Source organism: Priapulus caudatus, unplaced genomic scaffold, assembly GCF_000485595.1.
Source record: "Priapulus caudatus unplaced genomic scaffold, Priapulus_caudatus-5.0.1 Scaffold81, whole genome shotgun sequence".
NCBI classification, from domain to species: Eukaryota; Metazoa; Priapulida; class Priapulimorpha; order Priapulimorphida; family Priapulidae; genus Priapulus; species Priapulus caudatus.
In genome coordinates this window covers 302,750-321,147 of record NW_014577142.1, presented here as the reverse complement: position 1 = coordinate 321,147, position 18,398 = coordinate 302,750, and the positions used below count along the sequence as shown (strand labels likewise).

The window sequence follows — 18,398 nt, the reverse complement described above, 5'->3', positions numbered from 1 at the left end:
CGGGGCGGGTAAATGTCTCGGGGGTAATTGTCCGGGGGTAATTGTCCGAGGGGTAAATGTCGCGGGGCGGGTAAATGTCTGGGGGGTAATTGTCCGGGGGTGATTCTCCGGGGGTAATGGCTCGGTTCCGCGATACAAAGGTGTAGAGTTACAGCCGGCCGCGCTAGGTGGCTCAACTTCCGGGTAGGTCACGCCTGAGTCACGCAGCCCCCACACCACCTGTGCGCGTGTCTGTGCACACCACTCACTGATCTCCATGATACATCATAGAGTTATTATGGAGATCAGTGACACTGACACCGACCCACAGTTTCCACAGCCACGCAGTGTTGTATGCATGTGTAACGTGTACCTATAGTCGTCAGTAGTAAACCGATGCCTTAGTAATTTTGTTCATCTTTTATGTTAATATTGCTGCATTATTCTTTCTTATTTTACTAATACTAGTCCATACCGTTAGGTGTCAGAACTTTCTGTGTAGACCACATTGTTCACTGATGGAACGTTTAGTTGTGTCATTGGCGATACAGCTAGAAATTTAGCTGCAGGCCACTTCCCACGCGTGACTGAAGAAGTGTTTGACCGTGACACACACACACACACACACACACACACACATCAACACACACACACACAGACACACACACGCACGCACGCACGCACGCACACACACACACACACACACACACACACACACACCACACACACACAATACACCACACACCCACACCACACACCATCACACACACACACACACCACACACACAGCACACACACACAACACACACACACACACACACACACACGCACGACACGCACACACACACACCACACACACACACACACACAAACGCGCGCCACACCCACACACACACACACACACACACACACCAAACGCGCGCGCACACCCACACACACACACACCACACACACACACACACACACACACCACACACGCACGCACACACCACACGCAGACACACACCACCGATCACACACACAACATCACACACACACACACACACACACACACACACGCATACACACACACACGCATACACAAACACATACACACACACGCACACATAGACAACACACACACACACACATAGTATATACACTACAAGCACGCACACGCACACGCACATGCACACGCACACACACACACACACACACACGCACACACACACACAGAAAATCTCCAATTTATGTAAGATTGTTCGATGTGAACATACTCGTGACTCAACATAGCCCATAGCAAAGCAATTAATGTCAGGAACACTAATATCAAATCGACCAGATTTTTTGGATTTTTAACTAGTTGAGAAACAATCTTATCAGGTAAAATTGAGCGCATACGTTTTAGTCTTGTTAGTTCTAATTTTAATGTAAAAAAATTGCACATTCCGACGTAGTCAATTTAATTGTTTTTAATTAATTTAGAAATATTTTAATAACATTTTCACACAGCCACTGTCCGCAGACAGCATTTTACCCACATTCGCACATGATATACATGCAAGACGGCAGAAAAATTAACAAAAAAAACATCAACGTGTACGAATACATGTATAATCCAGAGCAAAAGCTTTAATAATATAATAAATAAATATACGGTCAAGACAAAACGGTATTGTACTTGTAAAGTCTTACATACTTCTCCCGTTCCTATTCGCCATGCGATGTAGCGCGGACTATTAATAAACACGGACTCCGCACTACGGGGATCTATATGTTATATACTGGAACCACAACATTTTAAAGACTGACTCCAGCTCGTACAAGGCCAGCTGTCCCTGGACCTCGGTACATATACTATGACTAGGTTTTAATAGCAGACACCAACACTGCTAGCTCACAGCAGAATGTTTTGCTTTTTCGCGCACTCTTTTGGTTGCATGTTGCCGCAATTCCCTGTCAGCTGTACTACCCGGAAGTAGTATATCGCGTAGCCCACCTCGGGAATCATGTCGCGATAACTCTGATCGCGGAACCGAGCCATTGTCTGGGGGGTGAATGGCATGGGGGTAATTGTCCGGGGGGTATTTGTCCTAGAACCATATATATATATATATATATTTTAAAATAACAAGTGCCGAAAGACAAAATGTGATAGCCTTCAGTTTAGATTATGCCTAAACTCGCTGTTATTATCCACTCACACGTGAAAAATGTCACGACTTTACATTCTTGTGATGGCTTTTATGATGTCTAATGTAATCTTGCATTGCTTTCTCCAAAATGGGGAAACTCATCCCACGTGGGACATGCACACACATGACACCTACAATTGAAGTTGCTGGTATTAGTTGCAACTCTCCACAGCAATTTCAGGAAACCGATACTGATTGTACTGGTTATTCTCACTGTTCTTGAAATGGGGTAGCATAAAGAGCATGATCAATGCAATAATAATTCCAATTTTAACATTGTTCAGAATATGAATTGATTGTCAGTGTATAACTGGGAAACGGCAACTGTTCAATGATGTATGGTCAGTGTGGAATGGTAGAAGCTTACCAAGTTTACTGATGTCAACAATATTCCTGTGCTCATCATCAAAGAAAATCATCTCTGAAAACTCCACGCATTGCTTATCTTTAAACCTGTTGGAATACATGCGATTTATTAAACATCCCATCATTCCACCTAAAAGTGTTCCATAATAAAAGTTAAAACATCCAACAGCTAACCGTGCACAGTAGAGTTGCAATGGGTAATGCTGAAAATGTGATTATATAATGATAAATGTTGGCAAATAATGAAATTCAGTGGGGGGGGGCAGAAAGTGCAGCAAATTCTATGGACTGAAAGCATAGCAAATTTTGTGAGTTGCTGTTGACTTCATGGGCCAGTTACCAGAAATATCGTAAGGTTGTGCGAGAAAATTAAATGCTAAGATAACACTTACCACTAAAGTTAAGATATGAAAATAGCATTGACTGAAACACATCATACCAAGAGCATATAAAGAAGGAGAGCGTACAACGGTAAAATGCTGAAACCATGTTGCAGTATTAGTCTAATTAATAAACTTTCCCGTTTTATATTGACGATTCTTTGCAGTATTATTGATCAGCTGTCCTACCTTGTTCATATAAAACAAACCGCATGTCCCTACGATGCCCCTACGCTGAGATAATGAGCGGTGAAAATCTGGTATTTTCGCCGAACACCGACTAGACATTAGTCAGTACTGCGACCGACTCGCGTTCTGGCGATAGCTTCGGGAAACCTCGCGTGTTTCCGTCATTCATTGACAATGAAATTTATTTTCCTTCTACTATCTTTTCTCGCATTTCCAGTCATTGACGCAGGCCCGTCGGAGCCGCTACGGTTGGTACGGGATTGACCATACCACTTTTCAGCCTAAAAAAGAAGAAGAAAAAAGGAAAAGAAAAAAAGAGAGATGGTGAGGGAGAAGAAAAGAAAAGAGAAGAAAAGGAGAGAGAGAGGGAGAAGAAAATAGAAGAGAAAAGAAGAGAGAAGGTGGGAGGCTGAGGCATAGGCTGATCGTAGGCTTATCACCAGGGTAATTTAAGCTTGTAGCGGGGTAGCGGGGAAGCTGGTAGCGGGGAAGAACATGAACATCGAAGTGACTTTGCCTTTTTTCCATTATTATGAAACGCATTATCACATAAACCGAAGAACAGCATATATGCCACAAAACTTTTTCATCCAATCGCAAATCTTAAATATAATATCCTCAAGAAAGTGATAAATTAAGCTCGCCACCTGACCGTGAAACCTCTTATTTATAGGTTAGGGTTAGCAGCTTGACCTCAATTTCTATTTAATGAAGAGTAATTTGTCCTTTTCTGCAGTACAATGAAAGGATAAAAAAAATCACTTTAAAGTGTGCTAAATTGCATGATTTGCACCCCCAATTCAAAAAGTTCTTACCGAGGGAGGGGGACCCCCCCCCCCCACACACACCCTCCCCCGCTCGATCGCTCCGCTCCCTCGCATCGTTTCCTGTCCCGTAATCAAATTTCTAAAATCTGGTCACCCTGTCTGCCCCTTCGAACCCCGCTGGGGGTTTCACCCCCAGACCGCCACTGAAACCGTACAGGGGCGTGTACAGGGGGGGGGTCCAGGGGGTCCGGAACCCCCCCCCCTGCTCGCGCAGAAAACGCATATAAGGGGGTCTAATTTCAAAATTTTTCTTGGGGAGGGCCCCCTAGACCCCCCCTTCGCGTGCTCGCAAGTTTGGGTTACGGTTAGACCCCCCCCCCATGGTACAAATCCTGTACACGCCCATGCCGTACCACTTTAAAATTCCTTCCGACGAGCCTGCATTGACGCATCCATTACTCCACACAAACGGCTTGTTATTTATCGCCATGGTGATGACCAGCCCCTTACGCTGGATGTAGTAACGCTGTAGTAATAACGTATCGAGTCAGCGCTACACAGCGGCGATCGGAAGCAACACACTGGCCACACTTCGAAAGTGGGTTGCAGTACTGACTAATGTCTAGTCGGTGTTCGGCAAAAATACCAGGTTTTCACCGCTCATTATCTCAGCGTAGGGGCATCATAGGGACATGCGGTTTGTTTTATATGAAGAAGGTAGGACAGCTGATCAATAATACTGCAAAGAATCGTCAAAATAAAATGGTGAAAGTTTATTAATTCGACTAATACTGCAACTTGGTTTCAGCATTTTACCGTTGTACGCTCTCCTTCTTTATATATGCTCTTGATCATACCTATGAGCTAACTTAAAATAATACACTTGGAAAATTGCTGATGCAAATCAGCCGATTCATTGAGAATCAATCAAAATCAAATTCAAATACATTTATTCTGCATAACTGAGTAATTTTGTTTTTTACCATTGTTTGATTTGAGAGTACATTGCTCATCATACTTATGAGAAAATTTACTAGGATTTTTTTATACTTGTAACTTCAGTGTTTCTGCCAGTGGTCTACATGAAAATGTTTGAATTATGACTAGTGCTAAGACCAGTTATTTTTACTACAGCCTTAGAAAAATACCACATGTAAGTTAATTTCAATGAAATTCACTTGAAAATTAGTTGTGAGCACACACCTCAATGGCTAAACACGTCACTCTTATGCAGAAAAGTGTATAAGCTTACCTTGTAAAATGATTAACTTTTGCACCAGGGTAAATTTCTTTCTGCACAAAGAACTTGTTCCAATCTAACAGTGCAAGTAGCTGCTTAGCTCCTTCAATCTCAGTTGTTCTAAAACGAGAAAATGTTTCTATTCACATTAATTTCTCAATTCAAGGCTGGTCGAGTTATAATAAGAAAGAAGCAAGCATGAATACAATTATACTGCTTACAAGGTTGCTGCTCAAGGTGTCTGTATATTACCTAATTCTTTTATCACAGATATTTACCTGGATGCTACAGCCATTCTAATTCCCAGTTCGTGCACCCACTCTAGGATGGGTCGTGCATCTTCATAATGCCTGACCTTTACATGATGGCGATCATAAACATTCCCATCTCTGATATAAAAAAAATTAATAAAGTGTATTACACATATTTTTTCTTTACTTTTATGATCACAGGCAGTGGCATAGCCACGATTTTTTAACAGGGGGAGGGCAAAAACAGCGTACTGTGCAAAATAGCGGATGGCTTAATATTTTAATGGTGCCTCTGCCTCCTTCGCCACACCCTACGCTCCCCCACCTCTCAGCTCTGCAATCTTTGTTTTGGGTGCCAATCAAAAAGGCAACATTTTTGTTCATTGTACTCTGCTCCCAAGATATGCAACTGTTCAGTGGCGGATCCAGGATTCCAAGGAGGGAGGTGAAAAACAGACGGGGGGTATAGTGGTTCTCCCCCAGAAAGATTTGAAAATGTAGATCGCAGGAGCTGGTATTTGAGGCACTTGTACAGCCCTCATTCTGACTATGACAATTCTCTTTTTAGTAGAACAATTCTTTTCTTTTTTTACTTTCGCATCAACAGGGCATGGCCCCCTTTGGCCCCCCTAACTACGCCACTGGTCATAGGAGATATTTGTTTATAATAATAAATTGAATTGTCAAATATTAAGTACAAAATACATATATACACAGAGCATGAAATTAGCCAAATTTTAAACTGGCCCTTAGACAAATTGAACAGGCCCTTATAAGTTTGTTCAATTTATTCCATTATTAATAAAAGTATTAGCTTTGTGTTTATTAGGCATACTCATATTATTTCAGTATTTGATTGCTATCAGTGGAATTCTACTTGTTTGACAAGAATTGCTGAAACATAAGTTACGTACCTCACTAAGCAAAAACTAGTCAGAAAATTGATAAATATTGTCGATATAAAGGCAAGATAGGCAAAATTTTGAATAGGCGAAGTGGACTGATTATATTGGGGGGTTGAACTGGCAGCCGCCGTCAAAATAGCGCTAATTTCGAGCCCTGTATACATATTACATATAATTATTACAGATAATTCTCACTTTTCCTTTCTGAATGGAGGATCGACGTGTGTATCTACCCAAAATGGCCATAATGTGTAGTCTGCAAAAATAAGGATATTTTGTCTTATTATCAATACCATGTGTTCCATTTTTTTATAATCATAGGCAAATATTTACCCCAATACCATACGCCAAACACATGTATAGCAAAAAATTTCAGTGGCTCTATAGACTAGGTTGTTTGATGGTGCCAAACGCAGAATTTTGCAGAGACACTAGATGGCAGGAGTGTATTGATGTGGAGCAGTATTGCCACACTAGCCGTACACTACCACTCCCTGCAGTATTAGTGTAGTAGTGACACAAGTACAGCCAGAGTGGTAGAGTAGATCTATATGTTCACCCATTATTATCGACATAAAGTCCATGTATTACAAATTCATGTATGAGGAACGATTGCCCCTTCATTACCTTTGATAACCGATTCTGGTACATAGAACAACTGTTTTAAGGATACACTCGAGCTTTTGCACGAGTATTGCTCTAATTAAGAGTAAAAGTTTATTGACACACCAATGAAATCAATCACACGTTTTATTTATAGATGAGATGTAGCTCTATGCTCAAGACAAAAAATTTCATTAAAATTTCCAAATTGAGTTTGTTGTCAGCCCTTGACACTAACTGTTGTCCGATTGCCCGGGAAAAGTCAAAGTCTATGTCGGACAAGTTATTGTGCTTGCCTAGTTGCCCGATGGACAACTGAAAAATTCTAGTTGTTTAACATTCCTAACATCCTTTGAGCCAGGGCGCTATTGCACCACATTCTCACGTCAAACGTTTTCAAAGGTCGCTGAAAAAAGCAGCCCGCGACACCCACTGTTACCATTAGATTTATTCAGAGCAGCAGTGGCCTCCTGCGGCACCGATTGATGTACAAGGGGGGGGGGGTACGATTTTTTATAAGTCGCTTGGGGCATGTTCATTACTGAATATGTAGGGGGTGGGCATCGCTGGGATGCAAGGACGACAGCAAAACTCTTTCCTGGGATTGAGGAAAAAACTGTGGAACATGTGAGATGCGACATGTGACATCGCTGCAACCCTCGGCGAGCTAATCCTTGACCTATTTACAGCTGGTATGCCCTCCACGCACGCACACCCACCGCAATCAGCCACAGCTCCAATCTCCCAGCGAGCCACACCACATCGCCGAGGGAACAAGAGTGCGCAAAAGTCGTTAGTAGCTGCCTATTGTTTCAAGTTAGGCAGGTTATATATTTGGTTTGCTGGCCACAAAATGGAGAATCGTGTCGTACGCTTTAGTCTGTATCTCCAGATTACGGGTGTATACGAGCCTGTAAATACCGTATTATTGTCGACAGTTTCCTGTAAATTCCGTGTAAATGCTCTATGCACACACACTACCGGCCGCTATTCCTCATGCTTTTATTGAAACGCTTCCAGTGCCTGTGGACAGGCACACGCGCGAATGCGTGATGCGAGGCGTGCGCATAATATTGCCGCGAGAGGGCAGTAGGGTTCAGTCACGAACAATGGCCGATCTTGTGGGCGGTGATTTATGAGTTCCCAAAAAAGAAGGATTATCAACGGATTTCGAGGTAATTTACTGCGGAGAGAAAGTAATATGAGTCCGTAAATGCCACGCGCAAATACGGACATAGATTTCAGGGCCGTAGCAGAGGAAGGTCACGGGAAATTCTCGCGCGTCGCAATGGTCAGAAACAGTCAAAAACGAGCGAGTAGTGTCGCTTCAACGCATTTTTTCGACACTTCCTGTTAACTCACGTAATTTTTGTCGGTCGAAATGAACAAAGAACACCCTCAACAGCACCCCTGTCGATTTTCAAGGGGCTACCCCCACATTTACGAAAATGACATAGGTCTCAATGGGACCCATGTTCTCTATCCTTGAACCACAGGCACACAGGCATACAGGCTCTACCTACAGTAAACACGAATCAGAACGTAAAAGAACCATATTGACGATTATTCTTGCGGACGTAAAACACAAGCATTAGCAGTGACCAACCTCATGCAGCGGTCGTAAAGAGGTATTAGCGTAGAGCTAACGTAACATAACACAATGACAAAAAACAACAGACCTTTAGGAGTTGACAAGTCTACCTAAATCAAACACGATCAGCTTTGGTTTCGACATAAATTCGATCACGACTGCCAACTAAAATGTATTATGCGACAGTGTTGCCATCTACCGGTACTTTAGATCGGTAAAATATTATAGGTCTGTTTTGGCTTTATACCCTAATCAGTAATCACCCTTATTATACCCTTATAATACTCTGATTTTCCTACAGCACCACCCCTTGGTAATAGAGACAAGAGCCTATAATGTAAAATCATGAACATATGCATTGTAGGCACTTGGGCTGTTTCAATGAATGATAAAATTATGCTAATTATACGCAGTGCGTAGTTTAGGGGGGGGCAAAGGGGTGCATGGCCCCCTCTTCAGCTGTTGCTCCGAAGGTAAAAAAAACATTGTTCTACTAAAATGAGAATTGTCGTAGTCCGAATGAAGACTGTACATGTTCTCATGAGGTGCCTAAAATACCATCTCCTGCGATCTACATTTTCAAATTTTTTGGAGGAGGACCCCCTACCCCCCGCCTGTTTTTCACCCCACCTCCTTGGAATCCTAGATCCGCCACTGAACATGTATATATCTTGTACAATGCTATATTATCGTTATGTATCTTATGTAATCTTATATATCTTACAGATGTATATATCTTACAGGCCCGTAGCCAGGGGGGTTCGGGGGTCGAACGAACCCCCTCCCTCCGAGCCCCCCAAACCCCCAAATTGTTTTTTTTAATTTGCCAAGATTTCACCTCAGGTTGCTCATTTTTTAGTGTAATAATTGCAAAATCTCCATCGTGCGGGAGGGTGAACAGTGAACACCCCCTCCCACACCCTGCTCCCCGCTCGTCCGCTTGGCTCCCTCGCCTGGTCGCTTCGCGCGCAGCAGGGGCGTGTACAGGGGGGGTTTCTCCCCCTTCGCGTGATCGCAACTTTGGGTTACGGTTAGATCCCTCCCCCCCTGGTACAAATCCTGTACACGCCCCTGCCGAGCAAATTGCCAACATTGAAAAACGAACCCCCCCCCTAATATAACGCTGGCTACGGGCCTGTATCTTATACATGTACATATCTTGGGAGAAAAGAACAATTAACAAAAATGTCGCCTTTTCGCATGGCGCCCAAAGCAAAGATTGCAGAGCTGAGAGGTGGGGGAGCGTAGAGTGTGGAGAGGGAGGCGGAGGAACCATTTAAAATCACTACTATTTACAAAGTCATCCACTATTTTGCGCAGTTCGCTGTTTCTGTCCCCCCCCCCCCTGTAAAACAACCCTGCATGGCTACGCCACTGATTATACGCACATTGTACATACTACCAAACTCTCAATGTTTATGTATTCTCTATCTACGTACTTATCTATATATACGTGGAGTTATTAGACCATGTAGGCTATAGAGCTTATATATTATTGGTATAGTAAATACTATTGATGTTTTTACATATTTACCAAATTTTTGCGTTCACACAATTTATGTTTATATGTTTGAAACTCATGTCATTTTATGATTGAAACGACCCAATTAAGTGCATATATGTATTATGCATGTGTATTACAAAGTTAATTGTAATTCATCAATTGATGTTATTTTGAAGTTGTTAGAGCCTAGCTGTTAGATGCAAAACAAAATCAATCGCGCAACAGATTCATAGCAAACATACGCTATTACCCTATCATTGATAAATAATAGATCGTATATAATAGATATAATGATTACCGGGTAATAGATCTATTATTATACACTCGTGATATTATTATGTATGTGTGGGTTGTACCGTTAGAACGCTATCTGGGCACTTGACCACGTAGGCCTACATTGAATCAAGAGCTAATAATACCTAATATATATATATATATATATTAGGTAATATATAATATAATAATAATAATAATAATATATAATATATATCAAGAGCTAATAATACCTAATAAGGTATTATTAGCTCTTGATTGAATGGACCATCGAAACGCTATACTTGGGCTCGACTAATATAACTAAAGAAATATTTTACTCTGGTAAGATATTGCGCATGCGCTAACACACTAACGTAACCAGATTGTGTACTGACTGTTATATGCAGAAGGCACCTTACATGCAAAGTCTACTTTCTATTTCGTAAGACAGGTCTACTGATGGGATGTTATCATATAAATCTATGCTGGAATACGTCTTCTTCATTTTAAATACATAATCTTTGCAAAATATTCTTCTTCTCTGAAGATATTACGCATGCGCGATTATCGTATTAGGGGTGCAGTATGGGTTGAGGAAAAATACATAACATAGATTGCTAAGAGCGAGGGGTGGGAGACTGAGGAAAGGCGGCAGAGAAGATAGCTGATGGACGGTAGAAGAAGACGAAGACTGGGCGAGAGACAAGGGAGACAAAAGAAAGGACGGGCGAGGATGAAGTAGGAGTTTTGCACCCTACAGCTAGCCTAGGGCGCTCTCCTAATTATAAACGCAAGTTTACTGATAACAATTTATTGCATAAATCTATGCTGAGATAAGCCTACCCCCTAACCATATTAAATTCCTATTCATCACAAAATATACCTCCTATGGTGAGATATTGCGCCTGCGCGAACACACTAACCTAGCCAGATTATGTAGGTACTGACTGGTATATGCAGCGGGGACCTTACATGCAAGGTCTTCTTCCTATTTCTTAAGAGAGGTCTAATGATGGGATGTTATCATATAAATTTATGCTAGAATACCTCCTCCTCATTTTAAATGTATATATTTTGCAAAATATTATTCCTCTCTGGAGATAGTACGCATGCGCGAGGAACGTCTTGGGCGTACAGTACAGACAAAAAAACTGCATAATATAGCTTGCTAAGCGCGAGAGGTGGGAGCCTGAGGAAAGGCGGCAGGGAAGATAGCAGATGGCCAGTAGAAGAAGACGGAAGCTGAGCGAGGATGCGATCCCATATGGTTAAGGAGTATCTCAGCATTAGAACTGGATTAGAAAATGTAATGAGTGACATAAAAGCGGTAAATAACGACACATAAGTAAATATGGTAACTTTGTAGCTCAACTGCGTTTATTAATTTAAGATGGCGCCCGTGAAGACGTCCCAGACAATTCCAATTATAAGTTTTTTAAATAATAACAATAATAATAATAATAGCAATAACAAAGACACATGATCGTTTAAAAATGTAGTATACTAGATCTACATCTCTTAGATAACATCACACGCCTCAATTGACCAATTCCCCAACGTTGTTCATGGACTGAAGTACTCGCTAGGATTCATGTTGTGTACACATGATGTTTGTACGGCTGCTTTTACCTCACCATCAGTAATAACGTATAAGAAAGTTTCGCTCTGATCTACTGAATTCGAACATCTTTCACATAAATAATTTATTAAATATTATCATGATCTGCTAATTATCTTCGAGCATTCGTCAATATCACATTCGTTACTATCGTTAAACATTTTCAGTATTTGTAGTTCATTCTAAGGTCTCATGTTGAGTCCGAGGTCTGTCCTTCATCGTATATCGCTGGCTTCATCTAATCAATAGTAATCATCCCAGCTGAACATCATCGGCATTATAGTGGGCGACCCCGGTCGCCTGTGATTCGATGAATCCTCGCACGTGGCGTTCTGAACATGAATAGCTTACATAAATATCTTATCATGAAGGTCGACTTTGGAAGAAATTATAGGTCTGCGTTGAATTCGTACAGAGGTAAAACTTAATAACGACTACGAAAAGCTATGCAAGTTTTATTGATATTCACTTTATAGTCAGTTGTTAACTTTCAAATTCATAGCTGACTCGTTTAATCCACTTTCCTGGCGAGTGCCGAGGAAGAACGATATGCAATGTAATGATACGTTTGTGAAGATGCCTGTTTTATTTATACAATAATATAGTTTAAACTCGATCATAACGTGTTTATTATAGGTTCGTACATCTTGAAGCCTTGGTTTACTTACCCTCCGCGTTACCTCCTTCTCCAGCGCTATCTTCTCTAGAGTTGCCACGGAACATTCTTCTACCACGCTCACAGTTTTTTACCATTTTGGTGAAGGCCTCGGGATTCCGTTCTAAAGTAAGTAAGGTGAAGTAAGTGAGATGCCGACAGTGGCAGGCGCCATTATTTCATTTATATTTTTGTAATACGAAAATAATATATTACGCATAATAAATCTTTATAATACGGTATTAATACGATTAACTTTGCTGCCACCATTTATAATTATTAATCCAAATTATGTCTTAGCAATTTGTAAACAGGTAGGAAGGCAGTACGTACTAGAAATCTAACGGTTTCGAAGATGAAAAGGGGTAGGACTTGCTTGTCATAAATGGCAACCCACTTTTCAAGATGCGGGATAACCTGTCCACCTCCCATGCACAAAACCTACGAAAGTATTTTATTAGTTAACATTAATATCTCTTTGCGGTCTCAGTCGCGGTTATAGCCATAGTTGTGGTAGTGACGATGATGGTGACGCCGATGAAAACAACGACGATGACGATGATAAATTCTCTCGTTAATCTAGGTCACGTTCTTTAATCTAATTTAATATTTCTTTAGCCTCTTAAAGTAGTGAGTAACAACTATACTGACCTTCCGTTCCTTTTCGCAAACTGCTAGCATCCACGGCTTCCACGTGCTTCCAGAAAACCACGAGACCCGCATTTCTGGTGAAAGTGTGTTAGCGCTGAAATTCATACAGATATTCAAGTTAATCATGCAATCCTATAACAATCAAAGACACAGATGTTTAGGTCCGTATGCGTGCCATTGGCTAGACAATTTCTTTCCGATTAAAGCCATAAGTACATTACACACAACGCCAAATCTTTATATGCGACATACGGTACTTTTGTTTTTCATCAGCAAACGATTACGTACGCCAAAATACCCGAACATACCGTTAGACACGTAGAAACGAACCCGGGTAACGCCGGGCACCCCACTAATACTAAGATTAATATTAATGTCATAGTATTCAAAGCCATTAACATGAGCGTGCTCGTGAAAATAATGGCAGAAACTGACTTACTCTCCTCCTGGAGGAAGGTAGGCAAACGAACACGGTGTGCCATCTCTTAAAGTGACGATTGAGGATTTGGTCGGCACAACCTGAACACGACGCAACACGTCATAACACACAGAAATAACAGATGCTAATAACAACAACTCTACCTAAATACACGCCGTGTTAGTAGTGTGTGCGTGCAGTGCAGTGAGCGCGTTCAGCATGTAAAGGTGGATGGCACAACGTTACTCCTTCATCTAGCTACAGAGTCACTTAACATAATGACGGTAGGGTATAGCAAACATCGAGCACATTGGTTCTCGTTATCACTTCATGTAGCCAAAGTGTCAAGTAACTTATTGCCGGTAGACGAGACACTATAGAATTTGCCGCAGTTCGAGCTTGCGTTCTGATTCTGCTATCGCTCTTTCCACGTAGAATTAGTCACTTACTGCTAAAGTCGAACGAATCCTCGCAATTTCGGGCCAATTTCTGTAAATTTTTCAAGTGTTATGAGCGGCCGTTGGTTCTATGACCATAACGCTGCTGTGGAACGTCTTGGGCCGGCGATGGTAGGCCACAGCGGAGAGTTGAGGTTCGACGAACAGATGGTCGATATTGTGGTGCACCTGCGAGAGAAGGAATTGTCGCATCTTCATCCAGGTAATCTACACATTATTATGTGAGACAGGTAACAGTGTATATCGTGTTCATGGAAAGAGTACGTAATTTGGAATGTCATGCAGGATCACATATCGTATACGGGATAGGTAAACGTGCGCGCCAAGCCTTAAAAGCGCGCGTTGGGAGCGAGAGGAAAGACAGAGGTTGAAGGAGAGGGACGTACCAGCGTGTCAGGCGCAAGGAACACACATTTAGAGTATTGGCGGCAATACTGCCAAGTGGTAAGTGCTGCTAGGGACTCGTCCATGACGGACATCCGCATGGCGTCGATCCGCTCCATGCATGCCGCTAATTGGTATCATGTCGTGGTACAGCTCCGACAGCAGGTCTCTGCGCATGCGCACACACCCCCATTCAATGTCATCACACACGCGTGTTCCGTTTCTAGATCACGTCAAGGTTATAGTAGGTTATCAAAGGTTGTGATGATTGTACGTTTTGTTTTACCCGTAAAAAACGCGTGCCGATTAGGGAGAACGAGGGACCTCATGTTACTGTTTGTTTTCTCACCTGAATTCCATAGAGACGTTGTTGGTAACCATGCAGACGAGTCTGCAGGTGACCTGAGCATGACGCAGCGAATGTCCGAGTACGAGCGCACCGATCGCCTCTCCGTCTGTCTCCGCCGCAGTCATGTAGGCTTCGTCTTCAAACGTGGCTGGCAAATATTATAGGTTCAGTTAACGTGACGCATTATAAAATGAATCTCGATCTGCATTGCCCCTTAGCGGTATTTGACACTCATTCTGTAGATTGCATAGCATACCATACCTGGCTCGGGTTTGCGCGGAATTCGTCGTGCCGCCTTCTTGTATTTGCTTCTGCGTGAATTTCCACACTTTTCAACCTCCTCGTTAGTGGGTGGGACGGTATAGCTGATCTAACATTACAGATTAACATTAGAAATCGATCTTGTCTACATCTATAGCAGGTTAATGGAGATATCTGTACAAGACTGACGTACTGCCAAGTGCTAATATTATTATTTTAGCTCCATCTCTATCTATAGGTATTATTTGCTCTTGATACTGCCATAGTGACATGTATGCGAGAGAATGCGCAAAAGAAAGATAGAGATATTATATAATATAATATACTATTGGCTCGCTAAAGGCGTTTACCTGCACCAGACCATTTATGTCCGTAACGGCAGTGACCTCCGTCTGAGTTTCTCCCTCAGTAACGGCGGTGACCTCAGTCTGAGTTTCTCCCTCAGTAACGGCGGTGACCTCCGTCTGCGCCTCTCTTTTCGTAACGGTGGTGACCTCCGTCTGAATCCCTCTCTCCGTAACGGTGGTTACCTCCGTCTGAGCCTCTCCCTCCTTAACGTTATTGACCTTCGTCTGAGTCTCTCCCTCAGTAACAGGGGTGACCTCGGTCTGAGCTTCACCCTCAGTAACGGTGGTGACCTCCGTCTGAGTCCCGCCGTCAGTTGTTGTTATCTCCGTCTGCACGGCTGTGCTGGTTACGCTAGCCCTGCCTACACTGATGCTGGCCATGTCTTGGAGCATGCTGCGCGTGCAGACGGTAGCGATACGCAGCGTCACCTGTGTTGCACCATTAAACAACCCGGCAATGGCGTTGATGTTTTCCCCCGCCGGCATTCGCGCCAACATGCCGTTGTTACGATTCCTATATGCATGACCTGTAGAAAGATTACTGTAACTTAATTACTACTGGTGTAGCTGTTGTTCCTTACCCACGGAACACCTGCACGCACACACAAATGCACGCCCGCCCACAATGCTTCTTACATTGCGACCAGGGCCATACCCAATAAACACTTCTGCACGTCAAACAAGAAAGAGTGTAAGCAACCACCGGGATTTAATATCAAAATTCTAAAGTATGTATTTGAGATAAGCGAGAGATATATAGGTGGGAGATAAGGTTTCGAAGGAGTACTGCTTAAATTGTGTTATGTGTTATTCAGATTATAGGATTGAATTCTTTATCAAAAATCGCATTCAAATATTAAACTTCCAGTAATTTATTGACAATACCAATATGCTCAGCAAATAATAAATTATAATATAGTAAATAGTTATAGCACATTAAACTAATAGTGTTTTATATGTTTATGGGTTTATATAATTATATAAATAATTAAATAACAAATATATATATATATATATATATATATATATATATAATATATACACACATATGATATTAGAATCGTATATCAGTAATTTAGGGAATTCCGTCCTCTTTCCGGCTTTTCAATTTTTAACTTTAGGCCTATGATAATATTTCAATAACACGAAACTAAAACGTAATCGTGCAACAGATTCACGTGAATATGTACACTAGTTTTACTATAGCTGCTGACGGTTTATAATTTAAAAATAAAAGATTGCATATTTAAGCTTCAAATATTAATAAACTTCGTTTAATTAATACCTTCGTTTAAGTTCGCACCTGATGCTTGCGGTTGTACGCCCGATGACGGATGTTTGCGAAGCGCACGCATGTAACCTGCGCAAAATCCAGCCGTTGCGATACCTACTACACCGCCACAAGCCACGAGTTTGGCAGATAAAGATAACTCTCTAAACATTTTTCTCGGAGTTTTGCAATTTCACGTCTTTTTTGCTCACACTGGCAAGCAGTAATAATCGTTGCTAGGGTAATGACGTCACTTCTTTGACTGTAGCGCTCACACGCGTGAGCGGCGGTGGAGCATAGAGGAACAATGACGCGCCCTCGTGCCTGTTATTGGGCCGGTTTTAGACTCGTTCGAACGGAGATTAAATACACAAAGCAACGTCAATAGATGCAATAATAATGTTTATAGACACATAATATAGATACGCGTACGCACGCACGCTAGTACAATAATTACATGCAATAATTCCGGCCCTAGATAATTCAATGTTAGTCGATGTTGTATTCGATTTTTCTGTACGCGAAAACATTCGCATATATTCAATCACATAAACCCATGTTTACTTGAAGTTCATGCAGGCATACACGGATAATAACCCTACATAATGCACCTAAAATTAATAGCTGCTGGTATCTTCACAGTTTATTAGCGTGGTGTCTTTAGTCCGTTTATTTTTGGGCCAGTTTTCCGCGGTTTTTTACTCGTTCCAACGTATATAAAACACACAAAACAACGGTAATCGATATAAAAATCATGCTAATGAACGCATGATATAAGATACACATGCACGCTAACACAACACTTGCAATAATGTAATAAGTGTAATATTGTACTAATGTAATAATTCTGGCCCCAGATAATTCAATGTTATTAGTCGATGGTCTATTTTATCCTTCGGTGTAATTAAACATTAACAAATACTTCATCCCATCGCCCCATATTTATTTGAAATTCATTGAAAGACGACTATCATGGTCTGCCGTGTCAACTTGAATATATACACATATGGTTTTTATTAAAATTGTACTGTTAAATGAAGTAGTTTGATATGAAAAATGACCGTCCCAATGGCTGAACTTATTTATTATAAGGCAGCGAATCTTACAAGCGTCATACGGCGGTGTGGATTTCAAATAAAAAGCAAATAGCAAGGAGAAAAATCAATATATAAATATTAAAAAACGTCGGAAGTATGCAAAGAAATTTTATGAAGAATGTAATTATGGTTATTATTGTATTATATATACAGTGGTTCGAAGGAAAATCTTCCTCTCTCGCTCTCTCTCTCTCTCTTTCAATCTCTCTCTGTCTCTCTCTTTCTTTTTTTCTTTCTACCGCCTCCCTTTCTTATAAAATATTTACATATTTTTTGCTTTTACGTTCTCTCTCGAACTATCAATATATCTTTCTCTCCTCTCTCGCTCTCTTACATAATACAGTAAAATTATTTTTCACTCATGATATTTGATGATCCCCAGCTTGTTCCAAGAACGAATCATTTGTGAATTGCACCAACTCGCGCGGTGTGCTACCTGGCAGCGGAGTTGAGAGCCCGTAGAAGAAGAAAAAGGCTGAGCAAGGGACAAGTGAGTTAAGGCGAAGGAAGGGAGGGGTGAAGTAGGTGTTTTGGACGCTACAGAATAGGGCGTTCTCCTAATTATAAGCACAGGTGTACTGATAAGAATTTATTACATAAATCTATGCTGAGATACCCCCTAACCATATTAAATGCATATTCATCAGAAAATAGAATTCATCTGGTGAGAGATTGCGCATGCGCTA

The 18,398-nt window shown here is 41.5% G+C and overlaps 1 protein-coding gene and 1 long non-coding RNA gene across 2 annotated transcripts; both read right to left on the bottom strand.

The window, feature by feature from the left end:
- Positions 1 to 2,110: 2,110 nt before the first annotated feature.
- On the bottom strand, positions 2,111 to 8,610 carry LOC106821659 (magnesium-dependent phosphatase 1-like). Its single transcript, XM_014826550.1, has 6 exons — positions 8,556 to 8,610; positions 6,447 to 6,507; positions 5,374 to 5,484; positions 5,108 to 5,215; positions 2,521 to 2,606; positions 2,111 to 2,284 (listed from the first exon to the last, which is right to left on the bottom strand). Exons 1-6 carry the CDS (start codon positions 8,587 to 8,589, stop codon positions 2,175 to 2,177), a joined length of 510 nt encoding a protein of 169 aa, XP_014682036.1. The 5' UTR covers positions 8,590 to 8,610; the 3' UTR covers positions 2,111 to 2,174.
- Positions 8,611 to 11,583: 2,973 nt separating this feature from the next.
- Positions 11,584 to 13,205, bottom strand: LOC106804620. The gene is made up of 4 exons (XR_001393345.1): positions 13,129 to 13,205; positions 12,811 to 12,918; positions 12,491 to 12,601; positions 11,584 to 12,154 (listed from the first exon to the last, which is right to left on the bottom strand). It is a non-coding gene; the product is annotated as an uncharacterized LOC106804620 (long non-coding RNA).
- Positions 13,206 to 18,398: the final 5,193 nt, after the last annotated feature.

Coding starts and splice junctions, on each gene's coding strand:
- LOC106821659 (XM_014826550.1), bottom strand. CDS start 8,589: ATGTCGAAACCAAAGCTGATCGTGTTTGATTTAG. Junction 6,508..8,555: donor GCTGATCGTGTTTGATTTAG/GTAGACTTGTCA, acceptor TTATTTTTGCAG/ACTACACATTATGGCCATTT. Junction 5,485..6,446: donor CCTCCATTCAGAAAGGAAAA/GTGAGAATTATC, acceptor TTTTTATATCAG/AGATGGGAATGTTTATGATC.